The 15911-nt window shown below is 37.1% G+C and overlaps 1 protein-coding gene across 2 annotated transcripts in view; it reads left to right on the top strand.

Annotated features, from left to right (window-relative positions):
* The window catches only part of SEMA5A (semaphorin 5A), a 311498-nt gene that overhangs the window by 91729 nt on the left and 203858 nt on the right, over nucleotides 1-15911 (top strand). For both annotated transcript variants that reach the window (XM_065752815.1, XM_065752816.1), the window contains exon 3: nucleotides 5437-5632. In XM_065752815.1, the coding sequence (XP_065608887.1) occupies nucleotides 5503-5632 (130 nt within the window). In that variant the 5' untranslated portion in view covers nucleotides 5437-5502. The remainder of the gene's footprint in view (nucleotides 1-5436; nucleotides 5633-15911) is intronic.

Genomic DNA, 15911 nt, shown 5'->3' with positions numbered 1-15911 from the left:
TGCTTCCACCACCTCCCTGAGCAGCCCGTGCCACTGCCTTACTATTCTTTCTGAAAATATTTTTTTCCTAATATCTAACCTGAGCATAATTAATATTGTCTGACTGCTAAGTTCTGTTTTTAGAGAGCCGTTTTCCCTCTCTATGCATGTTACAGATATCCTTCCCCTTTTAAAATGTGTTTGTCAGATGATGTAGCATTTTTATGTATTTCTTTTTCTAGCAATCCTCCTCTCAAATGGCTTATATGAATTTGAGGAGCTTGGCTTATGAAATCAAGCCATTACAGGAAAAAAATAAAAAAAAGGCACTGAGTGACATCCTAGGGGTGTTCACAAATTCCAGTTTTATGATCATGAAGCTGCTGATATGATTTCAGGATTTTTCTGAATGTTTACTGACAATGCACAACTATGGGAGCTTTTTCTTTTTAAAGAGAAGGCAGAATTCCCCCTTCTAGCTGCATTACTCAGTAAGTAAATGTTCTATTCTTCAAATAAGTTATAACAGTGTCCCACTAACAGTACAGTAGACAAACTTGACATTTTTAGCAGTACTGACGTGACTGAAGATGAAATAATTATTGCTAAGTGTGTAGCTAATAATTCAGAGCAACATATTTATTTGAATTCATAATGCTATTCTAATGCAGTAGTGTGATGTATATGTAGTCTGTCATTAGCCAAGTACTTTTATTTCTGGTTCACACTTATGCACAAGGTACGTGTTGTCCAGAGCAGTTAGTATAATTCTATCAAACTTTATCTGTTTTTATCTGTTTTGCAGTACCAGAAGTGTCTACCAAAGCAGGGAGTGAAAATGAAATAGATCTCTGAAAGCAAGTTACATGAGCAGTGTCTGCAATCGTGGGAACTGCATGTAAACTGAAACTAGCATCTTTTAACCATATTCTGTTTGTATGCTTATTCTGATGTAAGTTCACTTTGTCATGCCTTGAAATTACTTTTAAGCAGATGTAGAATCAATATAGATAATTATTTGAAAGCATTCTTGCTACTGGACAGCTGCTGTTTGCATGGCAACTCTGTTTTTTATACAGCAGCTTGTTGTAGCTAAATAGAAAACTTGGTTTATAGTTCAGAGGTAAAATGAAATTCAAACATTGTGGGTTTTTCTTGTTTTATTTTATTTCCTTATTTTTTTAAATATAGAAAATTTGAGAAATATTGGCATCCTGAATAGATGAATTTAGTGCTTGGAGGGGGCAGTCTCAAATGAATTTGCATGGAACTAACGTAACTATTACAAGCCTTTCATGCTTAGCTTTTCCCTTTAGGAACTGATGTCTTTTGTTGGCTCAACAAATAAAGGTTTTGAATTATTATTTCCTCCTCAAATGTGGAATAAACTAAATAGTACTTGTGTAAATAATAATACTTACCTAATGAACCTCATATTTCTTCTTGTCAAAGAAAAGTAATTGAGGGAGAGAAAGTGCACAAAACCCTTTAAATATAGAGATAGAATAATATACTAAATTCTCTAATTCTTAATTTGTTTGCAAGTCTCTAAAATAAAATAAAATGTAACTTGTCAGAAGTCTAATGTTAAAAGCCATACAAGGAAAAACTGTATAAATGTCTAACTTAGTAATTCCCAAATGTATAGCAGTAGTTTAAAAGATGGTCAGGGTTGCTGTTCCTGATCAGTTCTGAAAAATGTTGACTGTTCCATTCATTTTTGAGAGATATTTGCCTATAGAGTTTATACAGAAATGGAGGAAACTAACCTGCAAGTTCTGTGTTTAGTATTCTGTTGGTGTTGGTCCAATGCCCCGGGTCTAGTGCCAGCTCTTGGTGTAATAGTCACACGTCTGTGAAGGAGAAGGGGCCTCTGCTTCAAGATTTGTCTGCTGGATTTTTTCAGTGCTGTACAGGCACTGAATTCAGGTGTTGCCTACACCAGCTTGTTCCTGCAAGCAGGATCTCAAGAAGAGATGAAGTTTGTCTGGAGGCCATTACTGCAGGATGAGAAAAAGGGAGCAATCCAATCCCTGCAAAAAAGAAAATTGTGAAAAAGAACTTGTTTTTGAAGGCTTTTCTATGGTGTCTGTTGATGCTGTTAGTACATGCTGAGGTGTGCGTGTACTTTTTAAATTTTTTTTACGCTTGCTGTGTATTACTGGAGCTTGTGGTTTCCAGAGTCCTTTTATTTTCTCCCTTTGTCCATACCACAGGGTAATGAAATGGTTAGTGAGTTTGTTTCCCTCAGTTGCTTAGCTGGCATAAAGCTCATCCTTTTCTTGAGAGAACTTGTGATAAAATTTCCAGCTGGTTCCAGCTTGCTTTACTGCTCTTTTGTCTGGCTAGGATTGCTGAAACTCTTCTGAGCTGTAAGGAAGCTTCTACTTTCATTCACCCACAATATATTTGATTCGAGTTTATTACCTTAAATGTATTAATGAATGCATTAAATTAAATTGAATTAATGGATTAATACTTTTAATAAATTTAAAAAGGTAGTAGTTGAGCTAGAAAGAAACAAACTTTACTGTATGTCTCAGATATATTATCATAAGTGCATTTGCTTTCTTCCTTGAGTCTCCTGCGAAGTCTAACCTTGTCCTTGGATATTCTGCTTGAGATAAGGTAGTGTTTCCTGCCTTCATTATCACAATATGTGAAGCATATAGTGAGAGAAGGAGTAAAGCGAGGCTAGGAAAAGAAGATTTTGCCCTAGAATTCTTCTATAGCATGAGTGTACAAGTATACAACATTTACAGCCAGGGAGCCAGAGCAGGCTGAGCTTCCAGTTCTGATGCTTCATTTCTATCTTGTTTAATTTATTTCTGTTTTATATTCATGTATTTATGGGTATTTCTGGGACTTTGTGAATTAAGGGAAATGAAATTTGTTTCTTTAATATAAAAGTACCGCACTGCTAGGTGTTGGAATAGCTGCTGCTATACTATGAACAAGAAAAATAACTTATGAAAACCTGTGATGTGGTATTTGTCCCTCGCTTTGCTTCCTAAATACATATACATAATCTTACAGAAACTTGAATTAGAATCACCTGGTAGTAATATACTGGTGCTTATCTGTAAGTTAGTAATATCCATTAACTATGATATAACCTGCATAAACTGGTTGAATTTGGATCTGAATGGTGTATAATGCTTGAAATGTCATCCTTGCAGAAAATGAACTACCAAAACACTGGAACCAGAGCATTATGCCCCTTTATATGTGAGTGCACAGAATTCTGTAAGCAGGTATTGCCTGCTGTGAGCCACAAGCAGTTTATAGGAACAGATTCATACTGGAATGTGGCATCATAAGATATGACTGCAGAAGGGAGGAATATGAATTTAAAAGGCTAGAAACATCCCTCACTTTTTTTTTTTTGTGAAAGGTAAGCAAATTTAGCATAAAAGCTAAAATCTACCATTAAGTTCACATACCGCTTAGATGTATTATGTCTGTGGTCTAATTATTTTGCTTTAAATTCATGAAGATTGGACGTGTCCCAGTCTTGGCTGGAAGGCTTTTTAAAGCAGTAAAATGAAGTGAGAGTGAAACACAGTTCATCTGATGATGGCTGCTCCAGTGCATTAGAGAGCAAGGTTTACTGACTATTCTGCTTTCTGAGCACAGCTTTTAAAACACTGGGCGTATAATAAAGTATCTATTTGTTTGAAGTCCTTTATTTCAACATTTTGGATATTTAGATAAATAGAAAATTTCCATCTTATTGGAGTATTATTTAGTGTGTTATTAATAACATGCAGTGAGATCAAATGTATTAGGATTCAGTGTTACTGAATATTCTTTTCCTGATTGGCTCCATTAATTTGAAGAACAACATTTCTGCCATTACGGATTTGACTGGGCCAACCCTTCAGGACTTGGTAAAGCTGCTGGTGGTAAAATTGTTTTGAGTCACTCCATTAGGTTGTTACTGCTTGGAATGTTTGTTATGGTAAAGTTTCAAGGAACTGAACTGGATTTCAGATAATACTGGCACCACAAATATTCTGTTGTTATAATAATATGTTGGCCTTTTAGAGTGGAAATTAGACTTAACATTGCTCATGTTGTGATTGAAAGCCGTTATTTTGGTTATTTGAAAAGAGTCTTCAGCATTTGAATATGCAATAAGTAGTCTTGTCATCAGTCTCAACAAGTGGGTAGGGATTAAGGCAATGTCAGAACCAGCAAATTGAGGTCAAATCCCACTGTATTGTCATATGCTGTACATGTTGTGTGGATAGACTAAAAATACATGCTTTCAGGGCAGATGTTTCTGCAGACCAGTTAGTAATATGAAAGAACAACTTATTTTCTCCGTTCGACGTGCAAGGCACCAAATGCTCTCCTTTGTAAGAAAGGAGGAGTGGGGGAGGAGGCTGATGAAATGAATATAGGCCAGTAGTTTTTTGATGTTCTCTGTACCTTTTCTATTATGTGCTGTTAGAATGGTGATAAGGAAGCTTAAACATGATGCTGCTCTTTCCATGAATCCCCGGAAAATGCCTCTTATAAATGCAGACAGAATTATCCTCATATTACCTTTCATCTCTTGTTGTCATCTTTAAAAAAAAAATACAAAGAAGTAAATTAAAACAAAATGCCCTGCAACGAGATTTTTTTGAGCATGTAACAAATAACTCAAGCATGCTTGAGTAACAAGCGTGATGCGATGGAAGTTTTATTCTTAAGTGTTTTCATGAAACTGGGAACAGTGGTGGCTGCACAGAGCAGCATTGGATTTGGTTTCCTTCTTGGAGAGAAGCCCATGGGGATGCCTCAGGCAAGCTGCATGTTTGAGAGAATTCTTCTACATGAGCACGTCTTCATGCCGTTGTGGTTGGACAAAAATGGCATGTCTACTACTCTGATTTCTGAAAGGTGGTGAAAATGTTACCAGTGCATATCTTGGTGTTTTTTTCCTCTTCTTTTTTTCTTTTTTTTTTTTCAAGCATGTGTTCAGTTTTCATTATCTATGAGGAGGTAGCTGAGGCAAAGTGGGTGTAACAAGTACTCCGAACAGTGTATTTTTACCAAGAGGTTGCTTTGTGTCTTGTAAAATAGTCCCAGGTGTGGGCTAGATTTTATTTTACAAAGTACCATTTCATTTGTTATACCTAAATAAAACAGACAAAAAAGCTCATTATTTTCCCACCCCCCTAATACTAAATGAAACCTTTCTGGCAGGGTGGGGAGGGATTAAGGTAGCAGGTTTTGAATGCTTTCAGTTGATAAAGGAAATTAATATTTCTAAACTGTTTAGTGATGGTGACTTCACATAGTATTTATGATAATAGTTGATGGCATACTATCAGAGTCAAATACGAAATAGAGATAAAATTATTTCATTTGTGATTTTTGCTATCTTTTTTATTTTTAACATGAGGAAATATTTAACTTCTGTTGCATTTGCTTGTGTGCTTGAGTAAATTTCTTTGAATTCTCCAGGTGCTACTCCCCCATGAGCGCAAGAAGAGTGTCTAGTTAAAAGAAGTGACTGCTGTGGAGGACAGCATGACCACCATGAAAGGAAGCTGCCTTCTTGCACTGCTGTTGGCAGGATTTGGGGTATTAGGAATACTGGAGCCAGATACAGAAGATATCCACTGTCACAGAGCTGTGCACCCAGTTATTGCATATAAAGGTAAGGAGTAAGAGCAAATATGCCCTTTCTTCTTTCATAAATAAATTTACAAGTAGGTTAAGGAATGAGTAATATCTTAATTCCTGGAAACTTCTGTTTGTGGCGTATCATGTTATGAAAGAGAAGTGCATTCAGTGCTGTCAAAAAAAAAACAAAACTGGATTACTTGGACTGTATACAATACAGGTTGAATACAACAAAGTTTGCTAAGTTTGTTTGCAATTTGGTATTGAATGTGTCAGTTGACAGTGGGTGACTCATATTTTTCTGTGATTAAAACAAAGGCTAAGATTATAGTGTATGTAGTTCAGGTTGGAGAAGGTCGTGTATGAGAAGCTGAGAAGTCCTTAAAATAGTGTAAGCACTACTCAGCAAGAGCCAAAACACTGGTCAGTGTGTTATCAACACTGTTTGTCGCCTGAATCCAAGCCATGGCATCATAGTAGCCACTATGAAGAAAATCAACTCTATACCAGCCAACACCAGGGTACTCTTCACCACGCACCACTGTGTAGATTCTGGTTTCTGTGGCATTTCTCCTTCTGAACTGCAGGCTTCTGCCTGTGTGCTTGCTGAATTTTCTGACATTGCTCTTGGCACCTTCCTCCAGTCCCTTTGGGTGACTGTGCTTATCAATGAATTTGGAGATATCTGCAAACTTAATGGTGTGTGGCTTTTTGCATCCCCTTGGTCGCTGTTTAAAATGTTTGCTAAACAGGACATGTCCTAGATCAGTCTTTATGATACTGTACTTGCTACCAGCATCACAGTGGAGTAAGTGCCATTAAACATTTACTCTCCAGGCCTGATCATCCTATCAGCATTTTTTTATCCACATCATTGCCTATAACATCCTAACTTGCACTGAGACAGTGCCGGAAGGATTGAAATAAATGACATCCACTGCTTTCATCTCATCATCAAAACTAGTCATTTTATTATAGAAACCAATCAGGTTGGCCAGGAGTTGACGTAGCTTTGGTAAATCCATGCTGTCTATTCACTGTCACCACCTTCTCCGTGAGTCTATAAAAGTGTATTCTAAGGAGACTGAGTGACTTTCTCAGGAAATGAAGGAATACTGACTGTCCTGTGATTCTCATCTTTGTTCCCTGAAGTTACTGGGAAAGTTTCTTCCTTTCTGTTACTTTTCAGAGACTGAAGAGTGGCCAGTTATCTCATTGTTCATGGATGCTGTTTGTCTTGTTCCCTGGATTTTTTATGGGTTTAGGTCTTGCAAGTTATCCCTGGCTCAGACTGCATCTGCCTCTGGTTGTTCTTTAGCTCTTCTGCTAATTACAGAGGCCTCTTGGTGAAGACTGAAGCAGAAGAATTATCAAGTATTTCAGCCTAATCTGTATCTGCTGGCACTAGGTCACCTACCCAGTTCAGCAAGGGACTTATGTTTTCAGTATTTGATCTTTGGTTATTGTTGTAAGCAGTAGAAGCTCTTTTTGTTGCCTTGACATTCTTTGCAAGTTTTAACTGCCCTTGAACTTTAGTTAATTTGATTCTTACATGCCCATGCAGTGTTTCTAAATTCCTCCTTGATCACTTTGTCCCTGCTTCTGCCTCTTACATATTGTATTTTTGCATTGTACCTCTACTGTGAACTCCCTGCATAGCCAAGCCAATAGTTACTTCTGGGCTGTTGGAATGTGCTGCTGAGAAATAATTTAAACAAAGTGAAGAACACATAGAGGGATGCTGTTTTAAAACCTTAGTCATTTAAGAAATATAAAGACAATTATATAAGTTATGAATTTAAATTATTTTGTTAGCGTTACAATTTAAAACATATTCCAAATAATTTGTAGCTGTGAGGGTGTATGGATTGACAGGTTTAGTATTATGTATTGCATTCTTCCTGTATCACTAATTAAACACATTTTTTTATTCATTTTGATGAGTTAGGATTTATTGAAATTTAATTGACAAGATGATTTGGTTTCATTTTTTGTATAGGTTAGAGAAAATAATGTATTCTGAACAGAAAGTGTTTTTGTTGTTCTGATGTTTTAATGGTTTAAGAGTAATGGTGTCAGCTGTCCTTTTCTCCAGTACATTGGATAGTGAACTAAATTGGTCATTTTTTTTAAATAGGAGTTGTAGACAATCAGACTAATGTGAAGAGTGGACCTTTATCTCTCATTGATGGACTAAGTAGTCAGATTTAGTCTGAAATATCTGGTTTCCTTAGTATTTGTGTAGTGTGTGTAATTTAGATTTAAAAATTAAATTATCATTTTATATTTTATCATAACATACAAAAAGTTGTAAATTAAAGGACAGTTGAAATTCCAACACTCAACTACTTAATTTAACAAATAAAATGACCGTTTCATTTACATCTTTTGTGTACACAACTATAAAGGCAAATAATTTAGATTATTTACCAGTGCAACATGCTAACAGTTGATTTAAAAAAAATGCATTAGTCTGAGTCTGTCCATAAATTTCAGCCAACATATAGGAGAGTAGCTTAATCTAGCCTTATGCTGTCTTTTAAACTACTAAACTACTATAGTTCTATATTATATTTGATTTCTAATTAATTCTTTCAGTTTTAAGTTATCAATGTTAAGGTTTGTTAGAGACAGAGACCTGCTCTGTTCTCTTGTTTCAGTTGCATCTTACAAAGTAGCCACCATTACTGTACTGAACAGTTCTGTTTTGCTGAAAACAAATGTGGGGAATTCTATGTAGGAACATTTATTTTCAGATCACTCATATGAGATTCAGTAAGATATTCTATGTTAACTATTGAGCTTCATTGTAAAAATATAAATATATATCTCATTAATTAGTATGTATCTGTGATGCGTCTAAGGTTTTATGAACTCATGACAAAAATTTCCTTCTCTAAAAATATTCTGATAAACTGTAGCTCAGATTTAGCAAAATAATCTGAAGGGAGGAACCAGTAAATCTTTGAAATTATGTGTAGAAATGTATGTACTGTATACAGTATTTAATAGCAGGGTAACATTACTAATGCGGGCATGCAGTGGTTGACTAGTAATTACAGGGCTGCTAGTTAAGCAAAATAGATGAAAACCAAGGGAAAAGATGACTAAGATGTTTGTCTTTAAAACTGTATGTATTGAATGAACTACCTGGAGTATCAAAATATGAAGATGTATGTGCGAGAGAACAGTGTTGTCAATGACTCCTGCAGGATCAAAGATGGGAACTCGTGGAGCAATGTCCTTCCTGCTGGATGTGAGGACAGGATATGTGACTGCCTGAGGAACCTGAACGTTCATCCATACGTCTATGGGTACCCCCAAAAGATACATGTCAGAGTCCTGAGGGAATTGGCTGATGTGTGGCCACCTAGCCCCTCTCAATGTTTGAAAGGTCACGGTGGTCAGGTTTCCCTGGTGAGCGGGGGGGAAAAAAGGCCATGTAGTACCCTAGGGAACTACTGACCTGTCAGCCTCAGCTCAGTGCCAGGGAAGATTACGGAGCAGATCCTTCTGGAAGCTATGCTAGAGTATTTGGAAAAGGAGGTGATATGTGGTAACCAGCAAAGCTTCACCACGGACAGTTCCTGCCTGATTGACCTTGTTACTTTTTATGATGGCATATCTGCATCAGTGGACAAAGAAAGAGCCACTGATGTCATCTGTCTGGACTTCAGTAATGCCTTTGACATGTTCCCCTGTAACATTCTTCTCTACAGATTGAAAAGAGAAGGGTTTGATGTGTGGATGTTAGATGGAGGAGGAACAGGGTTGCGAGACTCTATCCGGGGAGTGGTGTTCAGTGGCTTATTCGTCTAAATGGAGATTGGTGGTGAGTGGTGTCCCTGAGAAGTCAGCACTGGGACTGGTACACTTTAACATCTTTGTCAGTGACATAGACAGTGGGATCAAGTGCACACCCTCAGCAAGTTTGCAGTAGACACCAAGGTGTGTGGTGCATTCATCATACCTGAGGGATGGGATGACATTCAGAGAGACCTAGACAGGCTCAAGCAGTGGGCCCAGGAGAAACTCATGAGGTTCAAGTGCAAAGTCTTGCACCTGAGTCGAGGCAACCCCCACTATCAGTACAAACTGGGGGATGTAAGGATAGAACACAGCCCTGCTGAAAAGGACATGGGGTTACTGGTGGATGACCAGATGAACATGTGCCAGCAATGTGCCCTCACAGCCCAGAAAGCCAACTGTATTGAAGCGTGGCCAGCAGGGTAAGGGAGGTGGTCCTGCCCTGCTGCTCTCTGCTGGTGGGAACTCCCCTGGAGTACTATGTCCAGATGTGTCTTCAGTCCAGGAGAGACTTTGACCTGTTGGAGCATATCTAGAAGAGCACCATATAAATGACCCAAGGGATGGAACACTTCTATGAGGGACAGGCTGAGTGAGCTGGGGATGTTCAGCCTGGAGAAGAGAAAGCTGAGAGGCGAACTGATAGCTGCTTCTCAGTATATAAAGGTAGGGGGCTGTAAGAAAGAAGGGGAAAGACTACTTATCAGTGTCTGTTGTGATAGGACAAGTGGAAATGGTTTCAAACTAAAAGAAGGAAGGTTTAGATTGGCTACAAGTAAGAAGTTTTTACAATAACTGTAGTGAGGCACTGGAACAGGTTGCCCAAACAGGTTGTGATGCCCCATCCTTGGATGTGAGGTCAGGCTGGATTGGGCTCCAAGCACCCTGATCTAGCTGTAGGTGTCCCTGTTCATTGTAGGGCAGTTAGATTAGATGACCTTTAAAGGTTCCTTCCAGTTCAGAAGGTTCTATGATTGAACCATCCCTGTTTTCTGTTGTCTTCCTGAAGCATTTAATAATGATTTTGTGAACATTTTAGAAGTGAATCTATATCTGTTTCTGTATCTGTTGATATTATTTATGCTTCTGGACCAATATAGCATCCTGAAATCAGTTCTTAACATCTGGCAAACCTTTCATTTGACTGCTACGTTGTTACCCTATTCTGTACAGTCAACTTGTAATAATACTAGATTCACCAGAGGTAAGCATTGTGTGGGATGCTGAACATTTAGCCAAGGTTGAGCACTGTTTGTATTGAGTGGTAGATACCTTAAAGATTATGAACTCCTACATAATCTTTACAGAAATGTTAACTCTTTTTCTTATCCCTGATTAAAACTGTTTTTTGTGGTTTTTGGTATGTCAAATAGCAGCATAGTTATTTTATTTATCTTTCTTTGAGAAGCGTGGTAGATAGCATATGAACTATTAAATAAAACTAATGGAGTGAGAATCTGCTGTCATGTGTATGGATGGACATCTGCAAAAAACTGATAAAAAGTGGTTCCAGAGAGTTGTTGTGGTAAAATATAGGTAGGGGCTCTATCTCTTGCAAGAGCCTGCTTTCTTTTTCTACTGTGCATCAAAAGACACTTGGGTGATGATCCTGCTAAGCTGCCTTTTCTGAAAAGCCATGTACTATTTCTATCACTGATTTTCTCTGCTAAATAGTTTTAGCTGAAAGCCTATGATGTATCATCTTCTATCAACTGGCAAAAATTACGTATACCGGTTGAGAACCTGTACTCAGGTAATTTGCCAGAAAGAGGAAAGGAAAGACAACTTGCATCTGTTACATGCAAATGATTTTTGACATGACCCCAAACCCTCTTCCATTGTATTTGTCTCTCATAAATAGTAGCAGTAATCATAGTGTAATTTATTTATCTGCTTAATTGATGTTATGAATGCGCGGTGCATCTTTTCTTCTTCTCAGAACCTGGAACAAATAAGTCTTTCTAGGATGAAAGCTATTCTAACTCTAAGATCTTTTCTCCTGGGGCTTTCCTACAGTTGAATAAAGCAATCTGTGTTTCACTTGGAAGATGGAAATTCCTTTTCTTATTGTTTAAAGTTAGTTGGGGCTTTTACAGGGGTCAGATAAAAGCAGCTCTGCAAATAAAAAAGGGGGTGGACTGACAGAATCGTGCCGATAGTGTGCAGATCAGTCTGTTATGAAATATTGAGAGTACCTGTAATGATGCATAGTCCCTCTTTTAAATCCCTTTTGCTCCAAGCTGTCTACCTATAGATGTGCAAATGCGCACTAGTCTATTGCAATTCGTTTTCTTCTTGGATTCTGCTTGTGCGTTACATGAATGTGCTGAAGATTAATCATCTACATTAGCATAAACCTCAGATACACATTAGATGTGAGAAGCTGTAAATCCTGTGCTGCACCTTATAGGTTTGATAACAAGGAAACAAAATGCAGGTGGTACAATGGACATAGAGACCCAGTGTTCAAGATTATTTGTCTGTGCATATTTATATATGTTCATAATATCTAAATATGTATGTTTATAATTAGAATGACTTGAAGAGTTGTGACAGGAAAAGGCATAAAATCAGCTCTATGAATATCAGCTTTACAATTGTAACTACTTGTAATTTTTATCTGGATATGCTTTTATGTGCACACAGTTATGAAATACTAACTTACTATAGTACATTAGATTTTATTGAAAGCCAACTTTTCTTTTTGAAAAACATTCCTTCTCAATATAAAGCAAATAAATGTGTTTAACCTGAATAGTTACAGAAGGCTGTGGAAACCAAATTTCCTGTGGGTAGGGACAGTGAGTAGTAAACCATAGGCAAATAATGTTTAGGAATATAAAAGCCTGCGAAGTTCAATGACTTTGTAAAAGTTGAGCTATTCTTAAAAAAAAAACAAAAACAAAAAAACAAACAAACAAAGCAAACCAGCTGAGAAGTCTAAAGCTTGTCTAAATATTTTTATAGTTTTCAAAGCACTTAACCACCCACTCTAGAGAAGCTGTGGTAGATGAAGGTGATTTACTGCATTTTTTTTTTTTAAGTATAAAAGTAGTTAGAGCGGCAACTTGTGTTTTCTTCTCACCAATATGTTTGCAGAACTTGAAAACAGTCTGACCTGCCCAAACTTGCACATCTCGCTAGAGTCATGCTGCTGACAGACTCTTCTAGACAGACCTAAAGGGCTAAAGGGACTGCCCCAACTGCTTGCCTCTGTCTCCTCTCAGTTAGCCATCCTTTTGTTTTGTTTCAGACAAACTTAGCTGTGTTACCTCATGCAATTTAAATGAGTAGGATGATTTGGCATTTATTTTGCACAAAGCAGACAACAACCCTTGACTGAAGGATTTGTGACATTTTAGCAATTTTGGAATATAGATCTCATATTTATTAGGAGAAGTATAAGCTGGAAAAAACTGATCCAATACTGGTTCAGGTTTGAGGTAATAGACATCAGCTGTCCTGCCATTCACTTGCTTAATGTCTAATTTCCTAGGCTTTTTTTTATAGGCATCAAGTACTGTTGTGAATTTAATTGATGCTCCAAGTGTAAATAAGATCATCCTGTAGGGCAAGTCTTTTTTTTTAATGATCCTAGAAAGTAATCAAAAGTTAAATTTGTGCTGTCTCAGCAAAAGACAAAAACAAAAAAACACAGGGCAATTTTAGAAGCTGTGTTTAGTGATATTTTGAATACATGGTGTGCTGTGAAGAACTTATCTGTTAAATAAACATGCTTAAAAATAACATGTCTCTTTCCTTAAAAGAAATGAACGTCAACCCTTCATTTCTACTTGAGGTTAACCAGAAAAGAAAACTAGCATAGTTATTTTCTGATTTCTTGGTTTGGGAATCCTAAGAAATATATTTTCTTAACCTTATTGTCTAACCACCACAGAATTCCCTCACTTAGCATTTGTCTAAGTACTATAGATTCAGTACATCTTTGCTTGTTTTATCATGTGGTTTCTGTATGGAGCACATATGCTTAACATGTGCCAAGAGGAAATAACTTGTGGGCTGAATAAAAAAGAATACAAGCTGTATGAACTTGTTTTTGTTTGTACTCTCATCTCTTTCCCCTAATCTTTTTTCAAGCTACTGTTTAAACTAATAATAGTCTATTAAGCTGCTCAATTTTTATTGCTCTTTTATTCTCCTTTCACTGCTATTCAAAAAAAACTCTTTAAAGGCCTCCTGCCAGATTTAGCAGTGGGATTGAGGTGTATTGCTTTCCATCCTCTATCTTCCTTTAGGTTTTTCTTTAATTAAAGATGACTCATCAGTGAAATGAAGTTAATGACTAGCTAATATTACTACTTTGATTTGTCCAGATGACAGGGCTATGAGATTGCTTGCACCATCCTTTCAATAACCAGCCACTCTCAAGGAGGAAAAGAATACCTCATTCAGTTTTTTTTTCTTCCTTAATAGAATCAAGTCTGCCTTTATTTTTGTACAGAAGACTAAGCACCCACTAGGGAATGGCAACTTTCAACTGATTACAGTTAATTCAAACAAAAAAATGATAGCATCAAAGATGGAGCAGTACGATTCCTTTACTCTTTTGTCTCCATCACCCTGTATCTTTGTTATCCAATTTCATAAGGAAACAGAGTATGACAGGGAAACTTTTGAAGCAAAGAATAATTAGATATTAGATAACTTATTTTTCTTTGAAGAAGTGATCACTCTTTAAAGCAAGTATCAAATTACAATTCCTTTGGTTCTTGTAAGCATTCAAGTCAAGTGCTGGACCATCTGAGAATGTTAATAATGTTAGCAGTGGAGGAAATGGCTCATCAGCTGCACAAACATGTCCTTCTAGCCTTTGCATAGCTTTTCCATGGCTGATTTTCTCTAAGTGTGGTTGTTTAGATCATGTGAAATTTCCTGGGCATAAGCAAAGCAGCAGAATTAGAAGCTCCTGCCACATTTATCTGCAAGCTCTGTATCAGTAGATGTAATTAATCTGTTTTCTGCTTTTATTTTTTCTTCACGACACAAAAAGCGCAACATATTTTTAGTGCACATGAGCATTTTTTACAGGAAGATTGTAAAAGATAGGTTCCAAACTGTAGTGTATTTCAGAACTACATGGGTAGTGAAGAAATAAATTTATTGTTACTAATTACTAAATAAATTTTGTAGGGAAATTTCTCTACAATTCTGTGAAATAAAGACTCAGTTGCTTAAGTTCTGTAATCTTTTACAAGTTTTATTTTGCTTAAAGAGAAATTGAAAAACAATGTTCTGATTATTTTTTTCCCCACTACACAATATTTTACTTTTTTCATAAAATGTTAAAGGTAAATTCTATCTCTTTAGTTGATGCTGTCAGTGTGAATATTCTACTTATCTCCTTGTAGAAGGCCTTAGCATACCCATTATTTCTATATCATCTAGCACAGAGTAAACTATGCTTTGCCAAAGGATAAAAGTCCTCAGTGCATAATGTCCACTTAAATTCAGGTGAATTTGGTTCTTCTTCCTCTTCAGGGTCTTCACTGCTTTGTGACCAGAGAGCTACCTAGGGTTTACTGAAGGAGAGCATGTGTGTAGCTAGTTAGCATCATGCAGGTGAGGAGCTCTTTTTTGGCTAGTCTTTGTGTGGCCCATTCATGTCCACCGTTTCTTAGTCCATATGTATTTTTGTTTTAATTTTTCTTTGAAGGAGAAGGGGGAGAAAAGAAAAAGAAAAGAATAACAAAGTTTCTTAAACATTAAGCTTTAAGGTGGTTTTTTTTTCCACATGCTTTCATTCCTGCCTCATTTCTGTAGCACTGTTCAGTTGCTATTAACTGGAGGATGCTGAACAGCAGATGATTTTGTTTGCGTGGATGAGCATAGTAGATATCCATTTGTAACATAGCAATTTGTCATATTCAGGTGAGACAGTTCACTGACCTGTCATGAGCCTATCATTCTACTAATAGAGTTCACTTCAAGTTTTGTTATGCTAAAGTGATGTAAATAAAGAAGCTCAGTATTGTAGTATGCCACCTTATTTGTGTCATTGCAGGACATTCATTCTGAGAAGTAGTCTTGCTAATTGAAACAGGTGTTGCCCAGAAAAGTAACATGGTGTTATTTTAAGTATGCACAGGCAATACCTTAAGTATCTAAAAGCAGCTGGCTTATGCTGTTCTTCTTTACAGCATGTAAATAAAACTAGTTCAGGTTTCTTTGTGAAACTCCTTATAAAGACCAGATACTTGCTTCCCATAATCATACAGCGTGGTTTCCTTCAAGCTAAATTCTGTGACTGAATGCCAAAGTCATCTTTTAATTGTTAATTGTGAAAGGTTGAGCCTTTCTGCAGGGAGGGGGAGGCAGGCAGTGGCAGTGGTGGGTGCTGGAGCTGGTAACTGGAAGGTGAGCTATGCTGACTGGGGAGTGTGGGCTCTGTGCAGGCTGAAGTGTTGAAGCTACTGTCTGCTTGGAGTCTGACTAGCAGAACTGCCTCAGTGAGGAACAAATCTCTCACTGGTACAGGGGAGGGTATG

Source organism: Cyrtonyx montezumae, unplaced genomic scaffold (assembly GCF_038088225.1).
Source record: "Cyrtonyx montezumae isolate F1298 unplaced genomic scaffold, pur_monq_1.0 scaffold_8, whole genome shotgun sequence".
NCBI lineage: Eukaryota > Metazoa > Chordata > Aves > Galliformes > Odontophoridae > Cyrtonyx > Cyrtonyx montezumae.
The sequence above is the reverse complement of the archived record's forward strand: the minus strand, read 5'-3'. Positions and strand labels throughout refer to the sequence as shown.